The sequence below is a fragment of the Loxodonta africana genome, chromosome 4, assembly GCF_030014295.1.
Source record: "Loxodonta africana isolate mLoxAfr1 chromosome 4, mLoxAfr1.hap2, whole genome shotgun sequence".
Lineage (NCBI taxonomy): Eukaryota > Metazoa > Chordata > Mammalia > Proboscidea > Elephantidae > Loxodonta > Loxodonta africana.
The window spans coordinates 128625552-128652711 of NC_087345.1; the positions used below are offsets into that span (position 1 = coordinate 128625552).

General features: G+C 35.9%; 2 protein-coding genes across 3 annotated transcripts in view; both read left to right on the top strand.

Annotated features, from left to right (window-relative positions):
* The window catches only part of LOC111749422 (NKG2-F type II integral membrane protein-like), a 199840-nt gene that overhangs the window by 69628 nt on the left and 103052 nt on the right, over positions 1–27160 (top strand). The gene's annotated exons all lie outside the window — the stretch shown is intronic.
* The window catches only part of LOC100663397 (NKG2-C type II integral membrane protein-like), a 44838-nt gene continuing 26223 nt past the window's right edge, over positions 8546–27160 (top strand). Inside the window, exon 1 of the mRNA XM_064284589.1 lies at positions 8546–9010. Within this exon, the coding sequence (XP_064140659.1) occupies positions 8989–9010 (22 nt within the window). The 5' untranslated portion in view covers positions 8546–8988. The remainder of the gene's footprint in view (positions 9011–27160) is intronic.

Sequence of the window (27160 nt, forward strand, 5' to 3'; positions counted from 1 at the left end):
CTGTGGGAAAATTGTTTACTGAATACAATCAACAGCAATTGTTTCACATTACAGCTACCTGAGGCTGCAATACCAGTTGTGGCCAAAAGAGCCTGATTAAAGATAAAAGGAAGATTTAGGGAACAAGATGTTCAGAGAGCTTTGAAAAGCTCATGAATGTACCTGGGTGTCTAGAAGGCTGTGCCGTTGTACAGGGCTGTGTGCATGCTGAGGAAAGATCTCAGAAGGCCCCAATCTCTTCTTGTGATGAAGGCTCAAACAATCGATTTTCAGAGTTCTTTGTTCTAATATGCACATTTAAGTCAATCCGTTTTTCACAAAACATGCTATCGACGTTGCAATTTTAGTTTAGTTTATCTCAAAATTATGAACACTCCTTGTGATAGTTCTTTTGACCATACATCAGTTAGCAATATTAAAAGTCATATGAAGATTTAAAAATGTTTATTATTTATGTCTATTCGAGAGTATATTTAAGTTATACTCGCATTAGAGAATTTATAATAAAGGAAATGTTTTACATCTTAATTTAAAATGTGGCTAGTGTGAAAGATGAACTGATTTTTAAAAATTTTATTTATACTTAATTAATATGAATTTAAATTGAAATAGCTATATTTTGAGAGCCCATATGTAGTGGCTACAGCACAGTTTTACATATTTTGTATTTATATTCTTGGAAATATAAGCATATAATGACTTTTGGGAAATGTAAGTGAATTTCAAAAATATGTGTATTCTGTACATGTAAGTGTGTATGTGTGTGTACAGGTTTATTGTCTAGTTTGTATCCTTTTGTAGCCCTACTCATATATTTGCCTGTTTGATACGTCTAGAGTACTTTTCTTGCTCTACATAGTTAGACAAGAGTTTTTGTAATTTTTAACATGTTATTCTTATTAAAATATAAAAAATTACTTATAATTAAAGGATGAATATATTAATAATATAATTAGCACTTTAAATTTTTCAATAGCTGGCATGGTGATGAAGTTCAATATTGTTTAATGTTTTATCCTTTTAAATGATATTTATTTATCAGGGATATCTGAAGAATCAACAATTTATTTTTAAAAAATTATTGCAAGAGTTAAATTAAAAAACTAGAGCTGATGAATCAAGAAGATAATTTTGTTGGTGCTGGTTTTTGTGCCACCAACAATAAAGTTGAAAATGTAATAACTGGTGTTAAGTTTAATTAAATAGTTGTTCATAATAGTGTCATAATATTTAGAAATTTTTCCAAAATAAGAGAAATGTATATGTAAAAAAGAGGAATGTGACACCATGAATTAGCAATCTAGTCCAAAAGTGTGATTTCAATATCTAAGATATTCTTAAGATGGCTCAAGTTTTAATAGTTTGTGATGAGAAGGAAACAGGTTTACTGCATGAGTGGTTAAGTCCTCTAGCCCTTAAAATCCTGTAGAATATGAGAACAATTTCTCAAAAGCACTTGAAAAAGGACGATCTATATGACACAAGTAAACATCTTTGTCTTTTAATAAGATTCCATAAATTGACTTCAGAATAATCCAAGTGTGAAACATTCCTGTTCACACTTTAAGTGACAATTGATGAGTCATTTACTTTTTCCACTCTTGCCTCACTCTGAACCCTAATAGGACAATCTGCGAAGAGCACAGATATTGTTTGTTCTTGTCCTGGATTTACGCCTTTAGATTTTTCTTCTTATTTCCCAGCCATAGCAGGCAACCTTTAGGAGAGAGTAAGCAGGCCTCCTCACTAAAGGATGCATGACTTTCTGGCTGACAGAGGTATGAGTCACTGCTCTGCTGTCTCGCTTCTAGCCCCCTTTGTTCAGTAGAAGAATATAAATGTTCCATATGAAACTGACACAAGAAGAAATTGAACATATGAACCCACTATAATAAGAGATTGAGTTAGTAACTAAGAAAACTTCACACAAATAAAACCCCAGACCAAAATGGCTTACTGGGGAGTTCTAAGAAATTTTAAAAAGGATAAATACTCATCCTTACACACTACTATTGAAAAATGGAAGAAAATAAGACACTTCATATCTCCTTCTATGAGGCCAGGGTTATTCTGATACCAAGTCACAAATGTTTTACAAAAAATTTAAATTATAGAAAAATTTATCTTTCAATACAAACTCTAGCCTCTTCAACAAAATACTAGACAACCAAGTAAAGCAACTGCACAGATTTTTGTTTATTTTGCTCTGTTTTTCTGATTTTATTGTTTCTGATTCTTTTTTAAATTTTTATTGTGGTCAAATATATGTAATAAAACATCTCAACCATTTTTACATGTACAATTCAGTAACCCTAATTACATTCACTATGTTGGGCAATTGTCATCACAATCTGTTTCCAAATTTTTCATAACCCTGTACTTATTAAACAATACTACCTATTTCCCCCTCCCACCTACCATTGGGAACACCTAGTGAATTTTGGTCTCTGTGCATTTGCATATTCTGGGTATTTAATGCAAATAGAATCATACAATATTTATCCTTTCATGTCTGACTTATTGCACTCAGGATAGTGTCTTCAAGGGTTCATCCATGTCATAGCGTGTATCAGATCTCTGTTTCTCTTTATGGGTTAATAATATTCCATTGTATGAATATACAATACCATTGTATGAATTAACCACTAAGTCATCAGTGCTTTTTATTTCCTTTTTATTTTTTGTAATATATGTGATAATACCACCATTTGCATTTTGATTAGTCATTAGCATATTTTCCCTTTTCTTTATAAAAGACAGATTTTAATGTTATATTTTTATGTAAATTCATATGAAATTATGAACATTCTTTGTGATCATTCTTTTCAGTCATGCTTTATTTAGAGATGTATTACTGTAGTAAACACTGTAGAATGATTTTCAATTTTTTAAAATTGTTTTCTCTTTTAGGTAATATGTAGTTATAGAATTTGTTGTGAAGCTGAAAATGTTCTCGTCTGAGATTAAATGCAGCTGTTGTTACTGAGGAACTAATTTTTTAATTCTATCTCTTTTTACTTAATTAAAATTTAAATTTGAATAGCCTATTTCAGGGGCCTATTTGCTAAACTTGGCTAGTGACTACCAAATTGACAGCACAGTTCTTGATTGTTTATAGTTTATTCTCGGAAATATGAGCCTATAACAGTCTCTGGGAAAAGTGCCACGTGAACTTGAAATATATGTGTATTCTATACTTTCATGTAGTGTGCGTGTATGTATATATTTGTTGCTTATCTAGTTTAAATCAGTCCATAGTCTTAACAATATATCTGCTACTTTGATAAGTTTGAAATATGTAAATCTCCATTTGTGATTGTTTATTTGTATGCTTCTTTCAATACTTTGTTGAACCTGTGTTCCATATACAAATTTGGAAAGATCATATCCCTAATAATTTGGAAAATCTTTCATTATGAAACATCCCCCATCATTAACAATAGTGCTTCTTGCCTTCTAATATATCACTTTTTTCTACTGAATTGTGTTGCATGCTAGGATGATGAATTTTATATGTCACCTTGGCTAGGCTATGATGCCCAGTTGTTTGTTTAAACACTAGTCTAGTTGCTGTTGTGATCCAGTTACATGTGATTTATTGAATTAGTAGGCTTTGTGTAAAATAGGTTATCTTTCATAACATGTGTGGACTTCAGTCAATACACTGAAGGCCTGAAGAGAAAAAAGAGAGTGTTCTGCCTGCAGACTCTATAAAAATATTTTGTGATAACTTCTGTAATCTGGACTTTTCTCGGCGCTTCATCTACGAATTTTGTGATGCAAGCCCGCAGGAGTCTCTAGCCTGTTGCCTGACTGATTTTGGATTTGCTAGCCTCCCACAATCAGGTGAGCCAATTCCTTGAATTAAACCTCTCTCTCCATATATATGTGTGTGCGTGCGAGTGTGTGTGTGTGTGTGTTTAAATCCCTGGCATTCTCTACAGATAACTACTTGCCTTTTGAGAAACAGCTTTTGGGTTGTTACTCGGATTTAGCAGAGACTGAACAGTGAACCATGAACCATCAAGTTCCCATGCAACCTGAGAGTTGTTTGACCCACAATGTCATAAAGTTGGACATGCACGACAGCACTCCATTGTCAAATTAAGTGGTAAAACTGAGATAGGGCTTGAGCAGGTCCTAAATATACAAGTAAGTTCATGATGAAATGGCCCAAATGCCCATGGTCCCCACTCCTGCTACATTACCTACCTTCTTTTTCCCGGCCTGCACATACGGCCTGGGGGCTGGAAGCACGGTAAAATAAATGCAAGTACTTAGCTTTTGCTGAGAGCGCCATTCTCTGGTTCTGGAGGCGTGAGTAGACTGTGCAGCTCACTGTCTCTCCCTGAGGATAATGCATCCCGAACACTACCGCCAGCCCTGTCACAGTCACTCCAGGGGATTGTGCTGGAGGGGCTAGGCCTAGCAACTCCTAGCAGCTTCAGAACTACCTCTCCCTTCCCTGTGGCTCAGTCCGATTTCCTATCTTTGTGTTTGATGTTCAGGGCTCACAGTTTGTCATATATATAATCATTTCATTTGTTTTTTTGGGTCTTTGTTGGAAGAGGGGTCACTGGAAGCATTTGACTAGTCTGCCATCTTGCCCCTGCATCCTAGATTTTTGTTTTTTTAGTTGCCTTAGGGAGTCACAGCTTCCTGTGAGGGTCAATATCTGTATGGCAACTTATCCAAATGTATTTTTTTCCTGAAAGAAACCCGTAATCATTTCTAAAGGAGCCCTGGTGGTACAATGGTTAAGCTCTTGAGTGTTAATTGAAAGGTCAGTGGTTCCAAACCAGCAGCTGCTCCAGGGGAGAAAAGACCTGGTGATCTGCTCTCATAAAGATTAAATGATCTCCTCTCATAAAGATTACAGCCTAGGAAACCGTACAGGGCAGTTTGACTCTGTCATATAGGTCACTGTGAGTTGGAATTTCCTTGATGGCACACAAAACAATAACTTCTAAGTCATTTAACTTGTAAAAAATTTCAAATATATTTTAAGTAATTCTCTGTAGGGAATTCTATTTCCTTTATGAGTAAATGTAAATACTTAAAAGTCTGTTTCCCTTATAATCACACATGGAAATAATAGTCTCCATAAATGTATATGTAAAAGAATGAATGATTTCCTTTTAAGAGTGTCTTCTGGAAAATATCTTCTTTTTTAAAAATCAATTTTATCTTTTTTTGGTGGCAATACACACAACCAAACATACATCCATTCACAGTTTCTACATGCGCAGTTCAGTAGCATTGCTTACATACCTTCACATTGTGTCACGATTCTTACTCTCTCTACCCATATTGCTTCATCACCATTAATTTAAGCTCTCTGTCCCTTAAAGTTGTCATTTGTGCTTTAGATTGTTGTCAGGTTAAGCTCATATAGACAATTCTTTATAAGAGCACCATGCTCAGGGCAAACTGTTTTATTAATTAACTGGGATAAACCATTGTTCAGTTTAATGATGGCTTCATGGGATACATTTGGTTCAAGGTTTAAAGATTGTTTCTAGGCATTTGTTTCCAGCGTTCCCACAGTCTCAACGAATCCAGTTAGTAGTCTGGTTTCCATGTGAGTTTAAAGTTTTGTTCCATGGTTTTCCTCCTTTTGAGCAGGATTCATCTGTTGGGTCCTTGATCAAAATATTCAATAATGGTAGCCAGGGACCATTCATTCCTTTTGGTCTCATGGTACTGGAGGTAGTATTTTATAGAGGCAATTAAATATGTGGTCCATTTCGTTCTCTGAGTCCTGGGTCTCCTTCTACTGGTGTTCCAGGTAAATAGAGACTAATTGTTTTATTGATCTTGGAGATTCTTTCCTATTTTAAGAACTTTTACCAATACCTTACTATGTGGCAGACACAGTTAATATTTTAACTGAATTCAGTTATTTAACTCTTACAGCTATCTTATGAGGGAAAGATTATCATAATTCCTGGAAGTGAAGAGGTCTTGAAGCACTTGCTAATGAAGATCAAAGACTACATCCTTCAGTATGGGTTACACCTCAACATAAAGAAAACAAAAATCCTCACAATAAGCAAAATCATGATAAATGGAGAAAATATTGAAGTTGTCAAGGATTTCATTTTACTTGAATCCACAATCAATGCCCATGGGAACAAGAGTGAAGAAATCAAAGGAAGCATTGCATTGGGCAAATCTGCTGCATAAGAACTCAAGAAAGTGTTAAAAAGCAAAAGTGTCAGTTTAAGGACTAAGGAGTGCCTGACCCAAGCCATGGTGTTTTCAAATGCCTCATGTGCATGTGAAAATGGGACAATGAATAAGGCAGACCAAAGAATTGGTGCCTTTGAATTGGAGTGTTGGCGAAGAATGTTGAATTTACCATGGCACTGCCAAAAGAACAAACAAAACTATCTTGAAAAAAGTACAGGCAGAATGCTGCTCCTTAGAAGCGAGGATGGTGAGACTTCATCTCACATACTTTGAACATGCTATCAGAAGGAATCAGTCCCTAGAGAAAGACATCGTGCTTGGTAAAGGAGAGGGTCAGTGAAAAAGAGGAAGCTCCTCAAGGAGTTGGACTGCCACAGTGGCTGCAACAATGGGCTCAAACCTAACAGTGATCATGAGGTTGGACCAGGACCAATCAGTATTTCCTTCTGTTGTACACAGGGTTGCTATGAGTTGAAACCAACTTGACAGCCCCTAACAACAACAACAACATTTGCCATTTATATATTTCCTATGGTTAAGTGTCTATTCAAATATTTTGCTCATTTTTCATCAGGTTTCTGTCTTCTTTTATTTGTTGTACGAGTTCTTCTATATGCTAACTATAAGTCCTTTGTGATATTTTGCTAATATTTTCTCCCAGGTTGTGGCTTTACTTTTCATTTTAACCATATCTTTTCTAAAGGAGAGTTGTTGATGTTTTCATTTAGATTTTGATTTAATCATTGTTTCTTTCAATGTTTTCACCTTCCTGCTATTAACAAAAAGCACTAGTTAGAATATTTATTGGTCTTACAGAGAAAACTAATATTGATAAAACCAGATGAGAATATCTTGCTTTCTTTTGATGATTCCTGAAGCAGCCAAAAGTAAACTATGTGATGCAGAGCTCAGGGGAGAATATTGTGGAGATTTGTTAAGCTGCCTCTATAGTGTCTCTATGAGTCGAAATCGACTCGGTGGCAGGGGGTTTGGTTTTTTTCTTTTTTTTTTGGTTTATACCTTGAGTAAGAGCGGTAGTGAGAGAATAATGGTTTGAAGGAATATACTGTGTTATAAAGCAGAGAGAGATTCTGTAGAAAAGCAACTTGAAATAAATCAAACAGATAGATTGCAAGAAAGATAAGAATTCAGAAAAGCCCCTAATGCAGTGAAGGTCTTGTTTTGCAAAATTTCTTCCTTTCCCATATTTTTTTAGAGGAGATAAAGTGTTTACTTTTTGCTTAAGCTTGTTTTCAAAAGTATCCTATCTGTTCAAAAACTATTTTCTATAATTAACGAATAACTAAATAATGTAATGAATGTTTATTTAATCGATCTCTTGCTAGGTTTATACTGAACTAATTTTATTTATATTGTCACAGTGGTTAAGGTTGGGCTCTGAACCAAAAGGTCGGCAGTTCAAATCCACTAGCTGCTCCTTGGGAACCGTTCGGGGCAGTTCTACTCTGTCCTACAGGGTCACTATGAGTCAGAATTGACTCAAGGGCAATGCGTATACCTTTCCTACAGAATACCAAAAACAAAAACAAAAAAACCCCAAACCATTGCTGTCGATTCCTACTCCTAGCGACCCTATAATACAGAGTAGAACTGCTCCATAGGGTTTCCAATGAGTGTCTGGGAGATTCCAACTGCCGACCTTTTGGTTAGCAGCTGTAGCTGTTAACCACTGCTCCACCAGGTTTCCTCCCAGAGAATACGTAGTTATAATTATTGCACTGTTACAATTTTTTTTTAATTTGTATAAAATTTTATTCATTCTTGTTAACTATGTCTTAAGAGATCTTTCTTTTTAAGAATTTCTTAAGATACAGTCAGCTAATGAAGAAAATTTAATGTACAACTTTTCATAATTATAACAGTGAAAAAAGAAAAAATGTATTTGTGAAGAAGGATGGTTTTGTATCAGCAAATATTAAGTAGCAAAAGTTGCAGCTGCTCAGGATGATCTGTAAAACAATATTAATTATCTTCTGGTAATAATTTTATTGAATTAATGTTTGTGTACATTAACCAACCAAACAAACAAAAAAAACCCAGTGCCATTGAGTCAATTCCGACTTATAGCGGCCCTATAGGACAGAATAGAACTGCCCCATAGAGTTTCCAAGGATCGCCTGGCAGATTCGAACTGACGAACCTTTGGTTAGCAGCCGTAGCACTTAACCACTACGCCACCAAGGTTTCCATGCACATTAACAGGAATGGCCATAATACTGGCATATAAATGTATATAATGATTATAAGGTACATAAAAGGTCAAGCTTTCACAACCTAATCCTATACAAGCTCGTGGTTGTAAGGATATTTTTAACATGTTCTAGGCTTTCCCATTGATAGTTGAGAGGCAAGCAACTTGACTGTATCATTGGACAAAATCTTCTTTCTCTAAAATTACTTATTCCGTGAAGACAAACATTTGAAATAAAATGATCTATGTGAAATATTATTATTAACAGTAACCAAAAGCCTCTGTTTGAGGTAGGAGTTGAGTTAAATTTGCTTCACAATTTTCGAAGTGTGATAATTTCCTGTTAAAATCTTAAGTGAAACTTTGCTCAGCATGCGGTTTTTTTTTTTTTTTTTCCTTCTATTTTCAGATTCCTTTACATAGTTACATACTCAAAAGCAGTCTGAAAGAAGCAGATTTTTAAAATGCCTCTTTAGGATAACTAAAGGATAATTTGAATTCATTATCTTAGTATCTTTTGATATCCCAGTTATCACTGACTTTTGGTCATCACAGATATACAGCCTTCCCCTTAGAAGCACCACATGGCCATCAGGCTAACATCAGGTAAGTGTAATTTCATTACATCTATTTTTTACTTGAAATCATTTAATGATCTATTTTAAATGTAATAAAGCAGGCAAAAATTTTAGTATAAATACACAATTAATTCAAAGTGGGTAATTGAAACATCCATGCACATAATTTTGAGACAATAACAAAGTTCACATGTGTTAGAAGATTTTTTATAAAAGGCTCAAATTATTGTCCTTAAATAATTAAAGAAGTGCATAAAAATACAGTAAAGTTTATTCATGAATCTAGCTTGAAGTGAAATCATGCAATAAAAAATTTTGAAAATGAATCATTTATCTAGAATTTTCCTATGGTTTAAGGTCTTTAAAAAATATGACCTGCTCTTTAATTTTTTTTTAATGTATAATGGTATTATCCATTGAACGATTTCAGGTAAATGACGTGACGAAGCACAATCTCTCATACACTTCTTGAATATGCTGAATAGGCAGAAATATTATGATAGGTAACATGTGTAAGATTTTTTCTTAAAAAAAAGTGACTTGTTTCTTGGGACAACTATTTCAATTATTTTGGGTGTTCTTGAGACATCACGAATACGGTGAGTTTTCGTGTATATGGGTTTTTTTTGTACACAATCACATACAACGCATTGGCTCCAACAGCCTTAAATCTTCCACAGTTTCTCCGTTTCTATACCTGTAGATTCTCCGTTGCCTCCATGGAGACTCACTGCTGAGATCCTGGGAATTATCTTTCTTAAATTAGTGTTCATAGTGATTATCGTAACAGTTCTCAATTTTCCTGGTAAGTAAGTCTATGCGAAAATGAGCAGAAGAAAACTGTTAATAGAATAAGAACCTGAAATCCTCTCTCCTCTTAATATTACAGCAAATTGTTCTCTTTTTTGTGTGAGTATTTATAATCTTAAACTTAGTAAATATAAAAAAGAAACCTGATAATGTGGAATTATTATGGAAGAAGTATTCTAAATTAATAAAAATTATCCATGATATTATGTAAGTATTCTGATTGCTTCCATGTATGTGCTGAAAAAAAGATCTGATATAATATTCTGAGGACTTGGTTTAACAGACGAATAAAATAATTATAAATGACAGATGAATGAAGAAAAGGTTAAGCCGTAATCTGGCATCTGGTAGAAGAGCTGTTGTTTTGGTTGTTGCTGCTGCTTATATTAGGTTATAAAGGCTTTTACTATTAGGTTTCCTTGGTTTTTAAAAAAAAAAAAATCTTAATATTTATCAATATTAGTATAGCCACTGAAGGAATTACTACAAATTCAAAAAAAAACTTCATCTTCATGGTTGTACAATTATAATCTTGCTGAGTTACTTTCATTCCCATAGCAACTTCAATCCAGGAACAAAAAAATTCTTCTCCAATAAGAACTGAGGGATAGGTAATGCCTCTAAAAGTTTTTCTTTTTTGTGGTTTGAACATTTTCCATTTGTTTCTAGAAGTAAAAAGAGATTGTTAGGAAAATTACCTAATAAAGGATGAATGATATATTTTCACAAATGATCAGGATCTAAAGTTTAAACCTTGTAATCAGTGAATAAAAAACCAAAACCAAACCCCTTGACATTCATTTGATTCCGACTCATAGCGACCCTATAGGACAGCGTGGGGCTGGTCCATAGGGCTTCTAAGGAGTGCCTGGTGGATTCTAACTGTCGACCTTTTGTTTAGCAGCCAAACTTTTACCCATCAGGGTTTCCAATCAGTGCATAGAAGTATTAGTGATTAGCGGTAAAAAATATTTTTTTAAACAACAGATATCCTTTTTTCCTAGTGGGATGCTATGATATGTGACACTGCTGTATCTTTCTAATTAAACGATGTTGTTACTTTTTTTGGAATATTTTAAGCATTTGAAAATTCACATATATGTACCAGTAGTGGAATAAGAGTTGGATAAATATTTTTTTCTTACTTTTCACTTGTGTGTGTTTGAGTGTCTCTGCATACATATGCAAGTGTGTTCAAGATGTGGTTTACCTACAGCAATTGTTATCTCTCAGAAATGTCTATCAGAAAATAAAGAAGGGAATATACATAAGGTAGGAATTGGAAAAGCAGTGCTACAACACAAAAATAAGACAAAATAATATAGAAAATGTTATGGATGGAATTGTGTCTTCCAAAAATATGTGTCATAAATCCTAACATCTATGCCTGTGGTCATAATCCCATTTAGGAATGGGCTGTGTTTGTTATGTTCACGAGACATGATTAGTGTAAGGTGTATCATGAGTCAGTCTCTTTTGAGATATAAAAGAAATTAAACAAATAGAGAAGCGGAGATGGGAAAAGAAAGAAACCAAGCCACAGGAAGATTGCCCAGGAGCAGAAGCTCAAGAGAGAAGGACCTTCGGCAGAGTTGCCAGAGAAACCATTCCCCTAGAGCCAGCACCCTGAATTTGGGCTTCTAGATCGACTCGAGGGCACTGGGTGTTTACTGGGTTAGACCTGTGAGAAGGAGCCCTGGTGGTATAGTGTTTAGGAGCTTGCCAGCTAACCAAAAGGTTGGCAGTTCAAATCCATCAGCCACTCTATGGAAACACTATGGGACAGTTCTACTCTGTCTTCTAGGGTTGCATGATTTGGAACTGACCAGACCGTACCTAACAACTGTGAGAAAATAATTTTCTGTTTGTTAAAGCCACACACTTGCGGTATTTCCATTATAGCAGCACTAGATAACAAAGACACAAGGTATAGGTCAATTCGACTTCATTAAATTTTTTAAAACTTCACTGAAATGGAAGGAAAAGTCAAATATATCAGCCAAGTCAAAGATGAATTCTACTTGAGAGAAAACATTTAAACGGTTATAATAACAAAACATGAATATGCATAATATTGAAATAAAACATTCTAATCAATAAGAAAAAGAGAAAATAAATAATAATCCATAGTGTGAGGGTGGGGAGATGGTTATAAATGAACAAAACTAATAAATGTTAAAATGCAAAATATAATACGGGAAAAGATGCTCACATTCACTGGCAATTAGGAAATACGTTTATTATGTAATGGCATCCCATTTCAAGTCTAATAGGTTGATATAGATTTTTGAAAATCTGAGAATTTAATAATGTTAGCATAGAAATAGATTAAAAATAGATTCATGTACTGTTGGTAAAATTTTAAAATAAGAGTAAAATCAAACTTTAGCCTTCTTTACAAATTATCACTATGTACCTTAAGGAGATTCTTGTTGAGATCCAAAAGAAAGCATGTAGGAGTATGTTTGCTCCAGCATTCTTTGACATAGAAAAAATAAAAAAAAAAACTATAAATATAAGTACATGGGTAATTTCTTATAAATGTAAACATTACTGATCCATCTTCCTTAGCATGTACAATTCCTTAGCATGTACTGATCTACCTTCCTTAGCATGTACAATTCCTGCAAAATTTCTTGAGGGAGAAAGATATTTATATCCCTCAAAAATTAATAAAAATGTAAAATAATATCTTTATACATCTATATGCACATCTCTGTGTGTGTTTACACTATATACATATAAACAACATAAATATATTATGATATGTAAATAACTATAGAGAGTATTTATATATTTATATGCAATCCTTCAAAATTATACTCTCAGGGTTGAATTTTTTCTTAAGTTCTTTCAGCTTGAGAAATCCCAAGTGTGTTCTTCCCTTTGGTTTTCTCACTGCAGGTCTTTGCACATTTCATTATAATACTTTGTCTTCTCGGGGCCCCACTTTGAAATCTTCTGTTCAGCTCTTTTACTTCATTATTTCTTCCACTTGCTTTAGCTAATCTAAGTTCAAGGGTAAGTTTCAGAGTCTCTTCTGACATCCATCTTTGTCTTTTTCTTCTTTCCTGTCTTTTTAATGACTTTTTGCTTTCTTTGGAGGCCTAGTGGTACAGTGGTTAATAGCTCAGCTGCTAACCAAGCAGTCAGAATTTGAATCCACCAGCTGCTCCTTGGAAAAACTATGGGGCAGTTCTACTCTATTAAAGTTTGCTATGAGCTGGAATTGACTGAACAGCACCGGATTTGTTTTTTTTCTGCTTTCATCATGTATGACATCTTTTTGTCATCCCACGGCTTGTCTGGTCTTCAGTCATTAGTGTTCAATGTATTATATCTATTCTTGGCATGATCTCCAAATTCAGGTGGGATATACTCAAGGTCGTATTTTGGTTCTTGTGGACTTATTTTAATTTTCTTCAATTTTAACTTAAACTTGCATAGCAATCATTGAGTGTCTTCACTGTCAGCCCCTGGCCTTGTTCTGACTGATGATATTGAGCTTTTCTGTGGCCTTCTTCCACAGATGTAGTTAATTTGATGCTTGTGCTTTCCATCCAGTGAGGTCTATACATATAGTCACTATTTATGTTTTTGAAAATATATTTGCAATGAAGAAGTTGTTGGTCTTGCAAAATTCTATCATGCAATTTCCAGAGTCACTTCTGTCACCAAGACCATATTTACCAAGTACAGATCCTTCTTCTTTGTTTCCAACTTTGGCATTCCATTCGCCAGTAATTATCAATGTATCTTGAATGCATATTTGATCAATTTCAGACTGCAGAAATTGGTATCTTCAGTTTCCACATCTTTGATATTAGTGGTTTGTGGGAAAATTTGAGTAATAGCCTTATTAACTGATCCTCTTTGTAGGCATATGGATAATTTATTGCACTTCAGGATAGATATCAAAATGTTCTTTTTGAGGATGAATGCAACGCCTCTTCAATTTGTACATTCCCAGAAGAGTAGACCATGATTGTCTGATTCAAAATGGCTAATACCAGTCCATTTCAGATCACTTATGCCTAGGATATTAATCTTTATGCATTCCATTTCATTTTTTACAACTTTCAATTTTCCTAGATTCATACTTTGTACATTCCATTTTTCAATTATTAATGGAATTTTTGCAGCTGTTTCTTCTCATTTTGAGTCTTGTCATACCACCAAATGAAGGTCCTGAAAGCTTGACTCCATCTCTGTCATTAAGGTCAATTCTACTTTGAGGCGGCAGCTCTTCCCCAGTCGTATTTAGAATGTCTTCCAACCTGAGGGGCTCATCTTCTGGCAGTATATCAGACAGCGTTCCACTGCTATCCACAGGTTTTCATGGGCCAATTTCTTCAGAAGTAGACCACCAGGTGATTCTTCCTAATCTTAGTCTGGAAGTTCAGCTGAAACCTATTGACCATGGATGACCCCACCTGTATTTGAAATACACGTAACATAGCTTCCAGCATCACAGCAACACACAAGCCACCACAGTAGGACAAAATGACAGATGGGTTGTGCATCTGTATAAGAATTACTATAAATTTGTTATTCTTCTCGGGTAATAAGAATCCAAAAAGATAGGTTATGATTTTTTAAAGTTCTGATATTAATTCAGGTTATATTTTGTCTCTGCACTGGGGTATGCAAAAATAATAGATTTTCATTAATTATAAAACTGAGCAACGAATTTTCATAAATAAAGATTGCATAAAGGTATTCCTTTTTGTTTAACAATAAGACAAAATACTCTTTTAAAAGCGGTAGAGCATTATATATTCATTGCAATAAAATACGGGAAGTATTTGTACGTTTACAGGGTGTGTATAGGATGGAGTCTTTGTTTGCTGGCCTTATATGTGTACATAAACCAGGGATTTTGAGGCTAACTTTCTTTGTATACATATATAGGTTCATGTGTTTTTTTTTAATGTGTCAGTCTGTGAAGGTGTATATCTTGGTTATGTACATATATGTATGTACCTATGCAAATATGCCCATTAATTTTCATTTTTTAAATCAAATCATTTTTGGATAATGACTCCTAATCTTTCTTAGGATACCACTGTGGTCCTTGTCCAAAGGCCTGCTTTATGTATTCCAACAATTGTTATTACATTAGTATTGAAAGAAAAATATGGGATGAGAGCTGGGTGGACGGTGCTTCTAGGAAATCTAATCTGTTTTACATAGATAATGAAGACATGGTAAGATTTTTAAATTATTTCAGCATTTCCTTGAAGGCTTATTTCAGTCAATATTATGTTTGTAGTATTCATGCATATTTTAACACGTAGTTGTAGTTTATTTTCAAGACTTAGATTTTACAATGTTTTATTTATATATTATGCTATTAATGCACATTTGCTTATTTTCAGTATTTACTTCTCATGAAAAACAATACTTCTATAAATGCTTTTCTCCTAAAATAAATCTCTTATTTAAATTTTATTTTACATAAATAACTATATATATTGTTGCACAGACTGATCAGAAAGCGAATAAAACCCATTGCTGTTGAGTCGATTTTGACTACTTATGACCCCAGAACTGCCCCATATGTTTTCCAGGACTATTAATCTTTGTGGAAGCAGACGGCCACATCTTTTTCCCACAAAGTGCACTGATAGATTCTACCAGCCAACCTTTTTATTAGAAGCCGCCCACTTGACCACTGTGCCACCATGTCTCCTAGTTTTCCTGTTCTCTTTTTATTTGTTCAAGTTGTATAAAAATACTCTGATTTTGCCCCTTTTTTCTTTTTTGTTGTCTGCATCTATTGCTATTAATTGTCCTCTGAGGACTGCCTTTGCTGTGTCCTAAAGATTTTGGTATGATGTGTTTTCATTCTCTTTCGATTCTAGGAATTTTTTGAGTCCATCTCTGATTTCTTCTATTACCCAGTGGTTTTTAAGCAGGGTGTTGTTCAGTTTCTATGTAATTGATTTTTTCTCTTATTCTTCATGTTTTTAATTTCTACTTTAATGGCATTGTTGGCAGAAAAGATACTTTGTATTATCTCAATGTTTTGGATTTTGTTGAGGGTTGCTCTGTGGCCTGTGATGTGGTGTATTCTGGAGAATGTTCCATGGGTGTTGGAAAAGAATGTGCACTTTTCAGCTGTTGGGTGGAGTGTTCTATGTATGTCTATGAAGTCCAGTTGGCTGATTGTGGCCTTTAGCTCTTCCGTATCTTTGTTGACACTTTTCAGCTGTCGGGTGGAGTGTTCTATGTATGTCTATGAAGTCCAGTTGGCTGATTGTGGCCTTTAGCTCTTCCGTATCTTTGTTGAGTTTCTTTCTAGATGTTCTGTCCTTTACCGAGTGAGAGTGGTGTGTTGAAGTCTCCAACTATTATGGTGGAACTATCAGTTTCTCTTTTCAGTGCTATTAGAGTTTATTTTATGTAATTTGGAGTCCTGTCATTGGGTATGTAGATGTTTTTGTGGTTAAGCCTTTATGGTTAAGTCCCTTTAATCATTGTATTGTGCCTTTCTTTGTCTATTAGGGTGGATTTTGTTTTAATGTCTATTTTAACTGAGATTAATGTTGCCAATCCTGCTCTTTTATGGTAGTTATTTGCTTGATATATTTTTTCCATCCTTTTATTTTTAATAAATTTACACCTCTGTTTCTAAGGTGTGTCTCTTATAGACAGCATATTGGTAGATCCTGTTTTATAATCCATTCTGTCACTCTCTCCCTTTATGTGTGCTTTTAGGGCATTCACATTCAGTGTAATTATTGATAAACAACAACAACAAAAAAAACAGTGCCGTCGAGTCGATTCTAATAGATGTGAGTTTATTGCTGTCATTTTGTAGTGCTTTTTTTGTGACGCCTGCATTTTCCTTGTTCTCCTTACTCTCTTGTGCCAAATTCCTTTTGTTTGTGGATTTCTTTTGTTTTTATTGAGACTTTGTATTTTTCGTCATGTGATGAGCAGGTTTGTTAACTTTCTTTGTGTTTACCTTGAAATTTACCCTTATCTTCCTAGGTTTGAACCTGTCTATTATTACTTGGTTGCCCCTTGCCTTCCTCTCTATACCTACACCGTTTATGTCCTCTTTTACTGTTCTGACATTGTTGTTATTTACAGATTAACCTCTCTGGTTTCCTGTTGTAATTTTTTTCCTAGGTTGGTATCTGGCTGGTACTAGCTTGCATCCTAGATTCAGGCTGTAATCTGATGTTATTTGCTCTCAGGCTTAAAGACACCTTTTAATAATTCTTGTAAGCTTGGTTTGGTTTTTACATATTCCGTTAATATATGTTCATTTGGAAATGTCCTAATTTCACCATCATATTTAAATGAGAGTTTTGCAATATATATTATTCTTGGATGGCATTTTTTTCTTTCAAGGTTTTATATATGTCATCCCATTGCATGCTTGCCTGCATGTTTTCTGTTGAATAATCAGAGCTTAGTCTTATTGCTTCTCCTCTGTATGTGACTTTTTGTTTTTCTCATGCTACTCTTAGGAAATTTTCTTTGTTTGGTTTTAGCTAGTGTCTTAGTCATCTAGTGCTTGTATAATAGAAATACTAGAACCGAATAGCTTTAACAAAGGAATTCATTCTCTCACAGTCTAGTAGGCTATAAGTCCAAATTCAGGGTGACTTCTTCAGAGGAAGGCTTTCTCTCTGTGTCAGCTCTGGAGGGAAGTCCTTGTCATCAGTCTCCCCTTGGTCTGGGAACATCTCAGGAATGTCAGGTCCAAAGGATGCACTCTGCTCTTAGCACTGCTTTCTTGGTGGTATGTGGTTTCTGTGTCTGTCTGCTCACTTCTCTCTTTAATATCTCAAAAAAGATTGTCTTAAGATACCATCTAATCTTCTAAATCTCATCAATATAACTGCTGCTAATCCATCTTATTATATCACAGTGATAGGATTTACAACACAGAGGGAAATCACATCAGAAGGTATACTGGTAGACAATCATAGAGTCAAATGAGGGAATCATGACCTAGCCAATGTGACAGACATTTTGGGGGGCACAATTCAATCCATGACAGTGAGTGTGATTATGACATGCCTTTGTCATTTTCTTTTTGGATCTATCCTATATGCAGTTCTTTGAGCTTCTTGGATGGTCAGTTTTTCATCTTCCAATATATTAAGGAAGTTTTCTGTAATTAATTTTTTAGTGATCCTCTCTGTCTTTTCTGTTTACTTCCCCTGTTCTGGAATTCCAATCACTTGAAAAATTTTTGCTTTTGATTGTATCCCACATAATTCTCAGGTTTTCTACATTTTTCTTTGTTCTTTTTACTGATTTTTTTCTCAAACAGAGCCGTATCCAATTGTATGTCTTCAATTCCACTGTTCCTGTCTTCCGTCATTTCATTCCTGCACCTCAGCACTTCTATGACACTTTCCAGTTCTGAAATCTTGTTGTTTATCTTTTGGATCTCTAGTTGTTTTTCTGTGATTTCTAGTTGTGATTTTATTTTGGCAATTTGTTCCTGTATCATTTTCCAGAATGCTCCTTTTATTTTTGTCAGCATTTTCCATGAATCTGCCTGCATTTTCCATCAATTTGTCTATTTTTTTTATCATTTTTTTTCTGCTTTTTGCTTCAACTTTAGGATAGCTCTGAATATTAGAGATTCGGATTCCCTGTCAGGTAGTTCTAGTGACTTTTCTTCTACTGGAAAATCATCTACTGCTTTATTTTGGGCACCTACTGGAACCAACCTGTCCTGTTTTTTTAAATATATTTTGATATTGTCTGCTGTCATAGGAAAATTCAGGAGCTATTTTCTTCACTTTTTGATTGTAGATCTGTTTGTTTCATCCTGCTCTTTTGATTTATTTGGTTATGTCTGAGCAGGCAAGGTGTGCGATCCTTGATGTTTACCTGCCTGTGGTCATGATACTTTTCATCTCCTTGTCCAATGGATAGAGCCAGTCACTCAGCTACAGTGCAGCAGGGCAGGTCCAGCTGAAGGGGAAGGGCTAAGATCGGTTGTTTGTGGCTGACAGGGTCTGCCGGGAATCAGTGCTGACCAGACTCTGGTAGGTTGTGTGTGTGTTGCTCAGGGGCATGATGTCCGGTACACATTGCAGGTAGGCAGGAAAGAGGGGAGAGGTTGTGATGTGTGGAGCTAATATAGGTATGGAAAAGGGAAGAGAGAGGAGAGAGAAACAGAACCCAAAAACAAACAAGAGTGCTACGTGAGCTTGCCGATGGAGTGGAGAGATGAGAAACTGATGCATCAAGAAAAACAAAAAGAAAAAAAAGGGGAGGGGGGAGAAAAAAATAACTAGATAAAAATTTGGAAGAAAAAAAGAGAAAAGTCCCCAGGGGTCCCACCAGTGTGGTTTTAAAAATGGGAAGCAGCTCCCAGGCTAAGCAATATAGCTGAGGGGGTATAGATGTCACACAGCACCAGGTATTTAGGAGACAAGAAAAGAAGGTACGTATAAAGAGACAACAACTGGGAAATGAAGAAAGAGAGAAAGGTAAAAAGAGGAAATAAAAGAAAAGTAATGAGAAAAAAATGTCCCCAGGGATCCCACCTACGCAACTGTGCAGATTGGGGGAGTGGCTTCTAAACCATGCAGTGCAGCTGGGCTAGAAGGGGTTTATACACCATGAAAAGAAAACAAACAAATAAACAGAATAGAGCAAAAACAAAAAGGAGACAAAAAAAAAAAAAAAAAACCCTTGGACCCCTTCAGCATGGTGTTGTGGGCTGGGAAGTGAGTGGTACTTCTCAGCCTTTCAAGAAGAAGCAAAGATGGCACACAGAGCCAAGTGTTTTTGAGAAAGGTGGAGGATGTGGTGGGAGGCATTAAAGGAACCAAAGAAATGGAAAAAAGCAACATCAGAAATAGACAAATGGCACTCCAGGAGCCATGCAGTATGCACGGGGTGAACCCAAGTGGCCAGGGATTGAAGTAGTTGCCTCCAGGCCAGGGACTGTGGCTGGCAAGAAGCAGAAGAGTTTGGAGGGGATAGAAAGGTGGGGTTAAGAAAGTGTATATCGTGGTTACAGGGTGCTGTTTCCCCTTAGTCTCTGTCCACTGATCTAGGATGTGGGTGGGGCAAATCCAAGTGACACTGACACTGTACTTCCCTGCCAGCTGAGCCAATGCCACAAGATAGGAAACATGGAAGTAGAGCAGCTGGAGAGGATTGAGGTGGGAATGCATGTATTGTTGGTTACCGGGTGCTCTGTCTCTTGCTGGGAGCTCCATGAATCTGCTTTCTCGTGCTCCCATCTGCTGATCTCTGACAGAAGTCCAAGATGGTGAATCCTTGCTGCGTTAGCTGGTAAGGGGCCTCTGAACATATCTCTCTTCACTTGCCTTCTCTGTCAGTTTCTTATTCCATTTGGTGCATGGCTGAGCTCTTTATCTCTTCATTTCACACTTCAGATTCAAGGACCGATGTTTGTCTCTGTTTCCTTAGTTTTTCTGGTCTTTGGAGTGGAGAGAAGGCATGGTGCTTCTGTCTACGGCTACATGTTGGCCGAGAGTCCTCAAGGATACATGCATTTTAAGGAAAGTTAATGACATTTATTGCATGTTATATATGTACCTGCCACCCACCTGTCAATTTGTCACACTGTGGTGGCCTGTTTGTTGCTATAATGCTGGAAGCTATGTCACTCATATTTCAAATACGAGCAAAGTCACCCATGGTGGACAGTTTTCAGTGGGACTTCCAGAATAAGACAGATTATGAAGAAAGGCCTGATGATCTATTTATGAAAATTAGCCAATACAAAACTTATGGATCACGACAGACTACTGTCCAACTAGCTTGCTTTGGACAAATCATCAGGTGGGATCCATTGCTAAAGGAGAATGTGTTTGGTGAAGCAGAGGCCTAGTAAGGGCAAGGGAGACCTCAGTAAGATGGTTTGGCATAGTAGCCACAACAATGAACTCGAACACGCCGGGAACCCTGAGAATAATGCAGGATTGAGGAAAGTTTTGTTTTATACATAAGGTTGCCATGAGTCTCAGTCCACTTGATGGCAGCTATCCATGACATATATCTATCATATATGGACAAGAAAGTATAAAGAAAAAAAAAAAACCCAAGGTAAGCATCTGAAGAAAATAAAAATGATTAGGACAGAAGTAAATGAAATGGATAATAGAAAAACAATACAGGAAAGATATAAAACAAAATGCAGATACCTTAACAATATTAACAACACTGACAATGTTTACCTAGACAGGTGAAAGAAAAATAGAGAATTCCCAAAGGACTAAATTCAGGAATAAAAATGTGGATATCATCGCTGATCTTGCAGAAATAAAAAAGATTATAAGAGAATACTATGAACAGCAATATGCTAATAAATTTGATAACCTGGAAGAAATAGACAAATTTCTGGAAAGACATAAATTACATAGACTGACAGAAGAATAAATCCAAAATCTGAATAGACCTGTTGAAAGTAAAGATGATGACTCAGCAATTAAAAAGCCTTTCACAAATAAAACTCCAAACCCAAATGGGTTTACTGAAGAATTCTAAGAAACATTCAAAAAGAATTAGTATCAGTCTTTCTTTAAACTCTTTGAAAAAAATGGACCAAAATGAACCACTTCCTATTGTATTCTATGAAGCCCGTTTTACCTTAAGAACACAAAACTGCACTATTGGCCAACATTCCTTTAGCATATAAAAAGAAGTATCTTTCACAAAATACTAATCAATCAAAATCAAGGAACGTATAAAGTATATACCCATAACCAAGTTGGATTTATCCGAGAATGCAAGGTTGGCTTAACATCTGAAAATAATAGAATAAATGACAAAAACACCCAATCACCCTGATTAATTAAGGAATAACATTTGACAAAATCCACTATCTTTTCACGGTAAAAAAACTCAGCAAACTAGAAATAGAAACTGAAAAGAACATTTACAAAAACCCACAACTGACATTATACGAATGGTGAAACACTGAATGTTTCTCCCTAAGATTAGGAATAAGACAAGGATATCTGTTCTCAGCACTTTATTTAACATTATACTGGAGATTCTAGTCAAGACAATTAGGTAAGGAAAAGTAATAAAATGTATTCAGATTTGAAAATAAGAAATAAAACTATCTGTATGAACTATGCTTCTGACAAAAGAATAGATGTGAAAACCAATGAATAGATTATAGACTAGAATATAGAACAGAAGAGAAGAAAGAATTGGGTCTAGAAATAAATCTTTAATTTCTGGTTATATGATTTTGAATAAAGTGAAAAGACAATTCAATGGAGAAAGAATAGCCTTTTAAACACCAAATGGTGGTGGTACAACTGGACATCCACATACAAAACTATTAAGTTGGACACTTACCTCACTTGATATAGAGAGAAACCTGTTGTTCCAGACGATGCAAAATTTCTGCGTTTGACTGGGTGCATTCTTGCCATTTTTCTGTTTCTCTCTTGGAAGAAGTACAGCCAGAATACTCTTTAGAAGGGAGGATGGTGAGTTTTTGTCTCACGTGCTTCGGACATGTTATCAGGAGGCATCAGTCCCTGGAGAAGGATGTCATGTTTGGTAAAGTAGAGGGTAAGAGAAAAAGAGGAAGACCTTCAACAAGAGGGATTGACACAGCGGCTGCAACAATGGGCTCAAACATAGCAAGGATTGTGAGGATGGTGCAGGAGTAGGCGGTGTTCCATTCTGTTGTTCATGGGGTCACTATCAGTCAGAACTGACTCCACAGCACTTAAGAACAACAACCTCGTACACACCCAAGAAATGTTTCTTTTCAATTTTATAGCCCTGGAACAGAAACTAAGCCATTTTTTAATGATTTGCATGTTTATTCAAATTGTGTCCAGATATGTGCATATACTATTCAAACAAAGATAACGGGTGAAATTCACTTTTTCATAAAAACATCTTATGTCAACTGTTTAGTTTATTTTGGTTTTTTGATGAAATTATTAAAACAAATATCTAAGACTGTAGCTTTATCAAATAACTCTTGGTTTTTTTTTTTTTTTTTTTTTGAACTTTTCCAAATTTCTTCAAAGCCTTTACATAGGTAAAAACTCGTTTGACTTAAAGGTCAGGCTCTTCTAAGGGTAGGTCTTCATTATCTTCAAAATAATCATCTTCTCATTGCAAGCCCACAGGTTCTTGCAGGTTTACGTCATGTATTTCTGTGGCAATTTCTTTGTAAACATCAATGTAAGGGGTGCCACTTACCCTATTTTCTGAAACACCACTGTAAATGTCAGTTATTGCATCCTGACTCTGCATGTTGAACTCATTTGGCTCCCAAAAAGATACATTGCAGGTGATTCCATTTTTTTTTTTTTTAATTTTTTCAAGCTCTGAACCCACCCATTAGAAACTGAGAATCCATCAGCTTTGAAAATTTGGTTGTTTCCTTTGCCTTTGCTGGCAAGGTACATCCTGAAATGGGAACCTTTTTGGTGGAGGCTTTAAGAAACCACTCAAAAACAGTTTTGTTGATTTCTGCATAATTTCAGTCCCTTCCTTTCTTGGTGTTTATGTTGGCGCTGATCATGTATTTTTCAATTATTTTACCCTTTTCTTTCCTAATTGAATAAATTTGCATTATGCTGCTCTTGAACTTAATTACAGCTTCCTTGATGGTGGTGTTCTCTTTGATTATCATTTTGGCAACTTTATACTTTTCTTTAAAAGATAAATTTTTCAGGCTCTTGCCCATGGCTGTGAAGGAAACAGGTTTTTTTCTTTTTGTTTAAATGAAAGGAAATAAGTTCTTAAAAAAATTAAGAAGTTTATGATCTTATCTTCTCAAAAACATGAATGTCTCAAACAAAAAGTGAAAAAGGAAAAGTATCAACATCATTATACGATAAAGTCAGCACACTTCACTAAAATATTTAAGGAAAAAAGCATGAGAAGAATGTTTTTGCTTTTGTACCTATATTGAATGTGTTACATGAGGAAATGCTTCTCTATTTTGGGGGAAAATAAGAAATTTTGAAGGAAAGAATTTCAGAGAAATAAAGTGTGAATTTTGAAATTGGAATAATATGTGTCAAATTACAAGTTGCTAAAGTGAAAACTAAAAATTAAAGATAAGGAGAATAGAACCCCTGAAGAAAAGGGGAAAAAGTGTGTTTGGCTAGATTTTAATGAATATAAAGAATTTCTTAGTATTTCTTACCTTTTTCCAAGTTTATGGATGTGGTTCTTCACTGGAAAAAATTTACAGGGAAAAAAGTAAAAAATAGATATAATCAGAGAACAGTAGAGACGGAAAGGACACACCCATGCACAGTAACAACGAAAAAGGAAATGGAAGACTAAGCCTTCATCTCTGACTCCCGCACTTCCTGGGTTTATTTCTGGCTTTTGATCTGCATGACCTCCTTTTTTGGGTTGCATGACCTCCTTTTTTGGGTTGCAGTACCAACGATTTTCTGATTCTGTTCCCGTCTCGCAGATTCCAGCTTTCAGAGAATATTTATTCCACTGAAGTAATTTTTTCAGCGGAAGATGTTTGAGCTTTCCTTCTCAGACAAGTTTTCCCTTACACAGGTTCTGGCCTTTTTTAAAATTTTTTTGCAAGTTTAATGTATTAGCATCGTCACAAAAGCCAAGACAGATACATTTGTTATAGATGAACAAACCTATGAAAATCATGTTAAAGTGTGTCTTGGGCTGAGTTATCTACAGAAACAAAACCTGTGAAACATACACACACACACTTAGGAGGGAGACAGAGAGACAGCATTATCTCAAGGAAATGGTTGGTGCAATTGTAGAGGCTGGCAAGTCCCAGGTCCATGGGTCAGGCATCAGGCTGGATGCTTCTTGGACTCGCATAGCTTTAGGGACTGATGAACCCAAGATCACAGGTCAGACTGCAGGCTGGTGGCTCATGGGCTGTGGAGGCTAATGAATCCAAGATTAGCACATAAACAGCAAGCTGCTGACCCACAGGCAGCGAAGGCTGTCAAATCCCAATTCAGCAGGCAATATGACAGGCCACTGGCTCAATTCCCAAGAACAGGAGGTCAGACGATGGAGGATCCACAGCAAGAAAAGCCAGTGGACTTTGCCAGAACATTCATATATATTAGATGCAGGAGGCACCCTTGAGGAAATCCCTTGACAACTGATTAGCTGATCACATCAGATCACATTATGGAGGTGATTATATTATATAACAAAATGAGCAATAACTACTTCATTACTTAACTTCCAAGCCAATGAGAATCATGGCCAAGTCAAGTTGATGCAGAATCTCAACCATCACAGTCCATCCCTGTCAACTTGATACCTGTACATAGCTCCTTAAATGATGTTGTTGTTAGGTGCTGTCGAGTCAGTTCCGACTCATAGCAACCCTATGCACAACAGTACGAAACACTGCCCGGTGCTGAGCCATGCTTAAAATCGTTGTTATACTTGAGCTCATTGTTGCAGTCACTGTGTCAATCTACCTCATTGAGGGTCTTCCTCTTTTCCACTGACCCTTTACTCTGCCAAGCATGATGTCCTTCTCCAGGGACTGATTCCTCCTGACAACATGTCTAAAGTATGTAAGACGCAGTCTCGCCATCCTTGCTTCTAAGGAGCATTCTGGTTGTACTTCTTCTAAGACAGATTTGTTTGTTCTTCTGGCAGGCCATGGTATATTCAATATTCTTCGCCAACATCACAATTCAAAGCTGTCAATTCTTCTTCTGTCTTCCTTATTCATTATGTGATTGAAAATACCATGGCTTGGGTCAGGCACACCTTAGTCTTCAAGGTGACATCTTTGCTCTTCAACACTTTAAAGAGGCCCTTTGCAGCAGATTTACCCAAACAATGTGTCTTTTGATTTCTGGACTGCTGCTTCCATGGCTGTTGATTGTGGATCCAAGTAAAATGAAATCCTTGACAACTTCAATCTTTCCTCCGTTTATCATGATGTTGCTCATTGGTCCAGTTGTGGGGATTTTTGTTTATGTTGACATGTAATCCATACTGAAGGCTGTGGTCTTTGATCTTCATTAGTAGGTGCTTCAAGTTCTCTTCACTTTCAGCAACCAAGGTTGTGTCATCTGCATAACACAGGTTGTTAATGAGCCTTCCTCCAATCCTGATGCCCCTTTCTTCTTCAGATAGGCCAGCTTCTCAGATTATTTGCTCAGCATACAGATTGAATAGGTATGGTGAAAGAATACAACCCTGACACACAGCTTTCCTGACTTTAAATCAGTCAGTACCTCCTTGTTCTGTCCGAACAACTGCCTCTTGATCTATGTAAAGGTTGCTCATGAGCACAATTAAGTGTTCTGGAATTCCTATTCTTCCCATGTTATCCATAATTTGTTATGATGCACACAGTCGAATGCCTTTGCATAGTCAATAAAACACAAGTAAACATCCTTCTGATATTCTCTGCTTTCAGGCAGGACCCATCTGACATCAGCAATGATATCCTTGGTTCCATGTCTTCTTCTGAAACCAGCCTGAAATTCTTTCAGTTCCCTGCCAATGTACTGTTTCAGCCGTTTTTGAAAGATCTTCACCAAAATTTTGCTTGTGTGTGATATTAATGATATTGTTCTATAATTTCCAAATTCTGTTGGATCATCTTTCTTGGGAATAGGCACAAATATGGATCTCTTCCAGTAAGTTGGCCAGGAAGATGTCTTCCATATTTCTTGGTGTAGACGAGTGAGCGTCTCCAGTGCTGCATCTGTTTGTTGAAACAACTCAATTGATATTCCATCAGTTCCTGGAGCCATGTTTTTTGCCAATGCCTTCGGAGCAGCTAGGATTTCTAACTTCGGTACTATTATTTCCTGATCATATGCCGCCTCTTCAAATGGTTGCACATTGACTAATTCTTTTTGGTAGAATGACTCTGTGTATTCCTTCCATCTTCTTTTGATGTTTCCTGCATCATTTAATATTTTCCCCATGGAATCCTTCACTATTGCAACTCGAGGCTTGAATTTTTTCTTCAGTCCTTTCAGCTTGAGAAACACGGAGCATGTTCTTCCCTTTGGTTTTCCATCTCCAGCTCTTTGCAGATGTCGTTATAATACTTTTCTTTGAACTTTTCAAGATCTATCCTGAAGTACAACGCTGTCAGTGATAGGATAATATCCATACGCCTACAAGGAAGACCATTTCATACGACTATTATTCAAATTTACGCACGAACCACTAAGGCCAAAGATGAAGAAATAGAAGACTTTTATTAGCTGCTGCAGTCTAAAATTGACTGAATATGCAATTAAGATGCATTGATAATTACTGGTGATTGGAATGCAAAAGTTGGAAACAAAGAAGAAGGATCAGTAGTTGGAAAATATGGCCTTGGAGATAGAAACAATGCCAGAGATTGAATGGTAGAATTTTGCAAGACCAACAACTTCATTGCAAATGCCTT